This window comes from Misgurnus anguillicaudatus, chromosome 16 (assembly GCF_027580225.2).
Source record: "Misgurnus anguillicaudatus chromosome 16, ASM2758022v2, whole genome shotgun sequence".
NCBI lineage: Eukaryota > Metazoa > Chordata > Actinopteri > Cypriniformes > Cobitidae > Misgurnus > Misgurnus anguillicaudatus.
The window spans coordinates 4,966,820-4,973,003 of NC_073352.2; the positions used below are offsets into that span (position 1 = coordinate 4,966,820).

Genomic DNA, 6,184 nt, shown 5'->3' on the forward strand with positions numbered 1-6,184 from the left:
CTTGACAAACGAATAGTAACTCGTAAGTAGCACTTAAAGCACGCTGCGTGTGACTGTATTTAAGTGCATTTTTGGGAAAAGCATGTGAAATAACTAAAGTTCATTAAGTATCTCATAGAAAGTGCTCTTAAGTGCTAAGTTATCAGGAAACGTAGCCCAGATATATTTTGATCATACTTGTCTATTGGATTCTAGTTGGCTGTTGGACTAAGAGTTATTTTAATGACTGTTTGTTTCATTGACAACATTTGTGTCTCCTGTTTTCAGTTTGGTTATTAGACAAATGCAAGATGAGACCATCATCAATATGTGTGTTTAACTGAATAGTTCTGTTATTCTGTGTTAATGATAAAAACTCACCGGCTCTTTTATTACAGAACAACCAGAGAAGAAGAAGAGCAAAAAGAGAAACTACAGCAGCAGATACAGCCAGGATCACTGCAGGACACATGATGACATGAAGGAACAATGAAATTATTTATGTGAAACAGGAAATTACATCATTGACATTACACATAGTCACATGGGTTATTATTAACAAGCATACTTCCTGAGAGATGACTTATTTTTTGAGATTACATTACCTGTCATATTTCACAACGTCATTGTTAAGATAGTTCATACCTGTGTGAAGTAAATCGCTTTCATGCACTGTTAAGGGAAGGAAAGGTCTTTCTCAAGTTTAGTATAAAATTAATAACTTATTTTCAACAATCTAACGTCTGTGCTTTAATATAAGGACTGAAAAGTGTTATTTCCTAGTTGTGTTTCTGAACTGCAAGTAATTTTTATTTGATGTTTGTGTACATTAACTGCTAGAATTCAATATTTTCCCAAGAGTGGATCCTTTGTCTAGGCACAATGATGTGCATTTATACTTTATGCAAAGTGATAGTCCATTACAAGGTATACATTTTTATCAGTGTGTTTCCTTAGTTTGAACCTAAGATCTGTTGTGTTGCTAACGCAATACTTTACCAATAAGCTACAATGCAGGAGCACGTGTAGCAGAGAGATTTTCTTACCTAAATACTTGACAGTGTATCTGTCTGAGGTCTTAACTTCAGTTCCTTTAATAATCTGACATCTCAACTCTCTGTTGTTGTCTTCATTCAGGAGTGTTGTAGTCAGACTGCTGTTACAGTGTTCTGTTGAAGATGAGATCTGATATCTGGAGACTGATTGTAGATTAACATCAAACTCATTCACCCAGATTATTTGAAATCCATCCTCATGGAGCAAACCCTCACAATCATATCCATCAAAAAAATATAATTGACAGGAGAGAGTGACATTTCTGCCTGCTTTAATCTCAGTCTGTGTGGATGATAAAGACACTGAAACACAAATTAAAACACAAATCACACAACAGACTTCTCTGTAAACATGTGAGTTAAAAGAGAAAATTGTGATCTTTTAAATGAAACAAATATTTATATAATGAACAGAAACACTGACCATGAAGAACATGCAGATAAACATTGACATCAGTGTATGGATCAGTATTCAGTTGTCGGCAGGTGTAAAGCCCGTGATCTTCTATTGTGGTTTTATAGATGTTCAGAGAGCAGTAAGACCCCAGACTCACTCTTTTATGATCCATCTGCTTTATTCCTTTAGTAAACAGATCAACTCCAGTTTTGTTATCCTTATTATAGATCCACATTGTTGATCTACAGTCAGGAGGAGCATCACCGCAGAGCAGAGTGACATTTAATCCATCACTACAGAACACATTGATGACTTCCTCTCCACTGGTACCTGATAAATGGTGAACGGCATGTTTATACTGTACTTTACACATAATAGACAAATACTTTACTTTTTTCATAATTACTCAATAATGACAGACTTTTAATACTCACAGAATCTGAGTCAGATTCACATATTTCATAATCTTTGTCCTTTAAGTACAGTAATAATAGTGATACAGTATGAACTACAGTATATTCCACACTACAAACACACTATGTGGAGGAATGTTTGTGTTAAATCTACGTTTTCCCTTTTTATAAACAAATTATTTAAAAAATTATAAATAAATAAAATAATCTGTAGACATAGAAACTGTCTGACTTTGTTACAAATGTTGGATTCAGATATCTTACCTGTGAAATAATAGATAGATATCAGTCCCAGCAGATGTATGTAGCACTTATCAGCCATTCTTTTTCTTTCAGTCTTCCTCTTTTTATTATTTAGTCATATCTCTTCTTTTAAACATCATCAGCTCTTCCGGCATGTCGTAATTATTACAAAATATACAAATGTGTTCCCTTTTTAGTGTTTGACTACAGAGTCAGAGTTAATTGTAAGACAGATCTTTTACAATCAGTAATTGTTTTATTTTCTCAGTTTGAAGTGAGTGTGTGCTTTGCCTCTTCCCTGCATCAACTCTGCACTAGAAGAGTGATTTCCTCTAAAAGAGTTGCAAATTTGAGCTTTGTGTCTTTTTAAAGACAGCCACTCGTTCGTGTCACGGTTGGGTGTGTCTTTTTCAAGATGTCATTCCAGCCACGCTCCGTTTCTGGATGCGGTACATATATCGCTCCCCGGGATGACCACAATCGTTGCGTCACGTGTCTGGGCTTCAGCACGCTGAAGCAGCATTTCGTGATGGCTCATGCTCCATTTGTAAGGGCATGACCATGGCAGATTTGCGGAGGCGGGTGTCGTTTCTCGAAGCCTGGTACTGCTAAGGGTGCAGTTACCAAGCTCGTGAAGGGAGACCTTCGTATAATGGTGCTGGTCCGATGGTTTGTCCAGCAGCTCTCAGCGCCCTGATCCACCATCAGTGGAGGTTCCAATGGAGTCGAGTGGCCCGTGTTCTACAGTGTCATTGGCCTCTGTTGTGCCTCCCTCGGATGCAGTGTCCACCGCAGGGCCGTGCACAGACCTTTTGAGGGGCATGTGCTAAAACTGAAAAAGGGCACCCCCATCCAAATAAATAGCACATAATAATCGTCTTAAAAACTTTTTTAAACTTTATTTATTTACTATTAATGATTGAAAAATTCCCTATTAATGAATGAAAAATTACATTATATGATAGCTTGGCATTATAAGGATATCTGGCCTTCTAAGTTGGCTTTAACAATTTGCCTACTGGGTGTTTGTCTGTATTAGGCCTATTTGTAGTCATGTGTTTGTGAACTGCTCTTGTGTACTCCCTCTTATTTGTGTAATATATTAATTTTCGTTTTTTTCCTCTGCTTTGCATACATAAAGTTAAATAAAAATATGTTTGAGGAAAAAAAGCTATTCTTTTTGGTTTTATGAGCTAATTTTTATTATTTGGTTAACATGTTTATGTATGTCATTGAGAAGAGGGGAAATATGAGATTTAAGATCAAAATAATATAGTAAAATACTATTAGCCATACCATTAGCATATCCAACATGTATCTGCCTACCTGGCAAAAACTGTGCTGAGGACCAGGAACGTTGGTCTCTTGAAGGTGCACTTAGGTTGGTTGTTCTCTCTCGTGAACTACACTTTCCTTAAAATAAGCCAGCAATGAAAATGTATACAAAATTTAGTCTAGTCATTCAGGGCTGACTTTTTGGATTTGGAGCACTGTAGCCCCTGACAGAAAATGTTAGAAGCGCAAGCAGAAAACTTTGAGCAGACCTTAAATCAGCCTGCAATTATTTACATTTTCCCAAAATAACTGCATTACTGAAAAATACTACACAGACTTAACTTTGTGCAGTTGATTTCAGAATAAAATGTTATGAACTAAAGAATCATACAGCCCTCTTGGCTAATTCTAGGCATAAGATACATACATATCCAGATGGCATATTGCAATGAGATGAGTGGCAGGGCAATATACATACTTGTATCCTTTACAAGTTTCTCGTCTTCTATGATATCCACAGTTTTCCTTAACTGTGCGTTTCTAATCTGTTATGTTTTTGGTGTTAATGTAGGCTAGAAGTTTTCTCTATCTCTCATCTCTGCAATGTTTAATTTTAAACCCGCGCGGGCGCATCTTCTCGCGGTTCACCCGGGCTGCATAGACCCATCGGTAAACGATTGAGACGCGTCATGCAAATAAGCGGTAAAACACGATCCTGCAATCCGTATTGTTGTCACGGCCCTCACGGGTGCCCTGCACGTGTGTGAACAGCAGTGAAAACTGCTCGCGCTGTGTCAAAAACTCATTTTGGTCACAGTTTGGAGCCCTTGGTTCCTCCCTGATTGCCTTCTCGCCCAATCTCGTCTAAACCGGCCCTGCTCAAATGTATAAAACATGCGCCGTAGACATACTAGTGTTTCTTTCGTAATGAGACGGCATTGTACTCAAACAACAAGATATTTATTTACTACCGTTGCAAGACGTTCAGCTGCTCTGCTGTGGAACTTCAGCTCGTCGCAATCAGGGGGCGGAGTTAAGAGGTTTGACTGACAGTTTGAGCGGATCCAAAAAGAGTTTGTTTTTTAATAACTTTTATTTGATAAATATATTTGTAAAACAGACAGACATACGTAAAGGGTTGCCAATAGAATTGATTTATTAAAGAAAATAAAAAAAATCTAATCAAATCTCTAGAAAAAAGGGCACTTTGGAGTGTAAGGACAAAAAGGGCATGTGTTCTGCACAGGTTGAGCCCTATCTGTGCACGTGCCTGGTCCACCGTAACATCAGAGGGGGGGAGTTGTCGATTGGTTTGCATCTATCGACCTGAAGGACACGTACTTTCAAGTATCATTCTCCCTCGGCATACAAAGTCCTCCCATTCGGGCTCTCTCTCTCGCTCCGTGTATTCACCAAAGTAGTGGAGGGGGCATTAAACCCCTGAGAGAGAAGAGTGTGTGGATTCTTGCGTATCTAGATCAGTGGTTCTCAAACTTTTTCCGCGTGCGGCCCCCCTTGTGTACGGTGCATTCCTTTGTTCCCCCCCAAAGAAAATTTATGACATATAGGGGCTAAAACATTTTTAAGAGCTGTTCAAACTGAAAACAACTTGCACTTACATATATTAAAATACAATAGGGTCCTTTGTTTTGCCAAAAATGCACACAGGTAATGTTTTTAGTAAGGCATGCTTGTTAAAACTAGTTATATTTCCATATTAAACTAAGGCCTAGTCCTGGATTAATCTAATCCCTGTCCGGGAAACGCCACAAAACTGGTCTAAATTTAACAAAACATATTAAGTTATACAAAGTAGTGCTGTTGGTTGGTAGCCTTATTTTTATTAGGCTTAATTACACAGAATTCATGATAAATGAATGTATTTTATGTCATAAAACTGGGGCCCCCCTGGCACCATCTCGCGGCCCCCTTGGGGGCCCGGACCCCAGTTTGAGAACCACTGATCTAGATGATTAGCTCATTATAGTGCAATCACATCAGACACTTTTCGATCACAGAGACTTAACTCTAAAACACTTTCCTTGTTTGGGTCTTCTGGTCAACTGGGAAAAGAGCAAACTTTGCCCTGTGCAGAGGATCTCTTTTCTCGGTATGAAATTGGACTCAGTTGATTTGACATCTCGTCTAACAAATGTGCGTGTACAGTCGATACTGACTTGCCTGAATACATTCAAGAGCAAGAGTGTGGTTCCGCTGAAATTATTTCAAAAGCTCCTGGGGCATATGGCAGCAGCCGCTGCCGTGACACTGATTGGGCTGCTCCATATGCGACTGCTTCAGCGTTGGCTTCATGTCCGAGTCCTGAGGAGATCGAGGTCTCCAGGCATGCAATAGTATGCACAGATGCCTCCAACATGGGATGGGGGGCCACATACGACGGCCTTGAGTCTTCGAGGTCTGGACAACACCCCAGCTGCATTGGCACATAAACTGCTGAGAAATGTGGGCTGGATATCTTGCGCTCATCCGTTTCAGCAATGAGTTACCGGGCAAAGACGTATTAGTTCACACAGACAACACTGCGATTGTTGCATACATCAATCGCCAAGGAGGTTTATGCTCTCGTCACCTGTCGCATCTCACCTGTCATTTCCTCCTTTGGAGTCAGAAGAATCTGAGGTCTCTTCGTGCCATTCACATCCCAGGCTCCCTCAATACAGTGGCAGATACGCTCTCACGAGCTGCACATCCCGGTTAATGGTGACTCCATTCCCTGTCAGTTCAGCTGATTTGGAAACGTTTCAGCAAAGCAAAAGTAGATCTGTTTACTTCCCCAGAGACAACCCATTGTCTGCGCAAAT

General features: G+C 39.6%; 1 protein-coding gene across 1 annotated transcript; it reads right to left on the bottom strand.

Annotated features, from left to right (window-relative positions):
- Positions 1–758: 758 nt before the first annotated feature.
- LOC129422185 (uncharacterized) lies at positions 759–2,794 on the bottom strand. Its single transcript, XM_073854613.1, has 4 exons — positions 2,109–2,794; positions 1,459–1,761; positions 1,026–1,337; positions 759–775 (listed from the first exon to the last, which is right to left on the bottom strand). Exons 1-4 carry the CDS (start codon positions 2,164–2,166, stop codon positions 759–761), a joined length of 690 nt encoding a protein of 229 aa, XP_073710714.1. The 5' UTR covers positions 2,167–2,794.
- Positions 2,795–6,184: the final 3,390 nt, after the last annotated feature.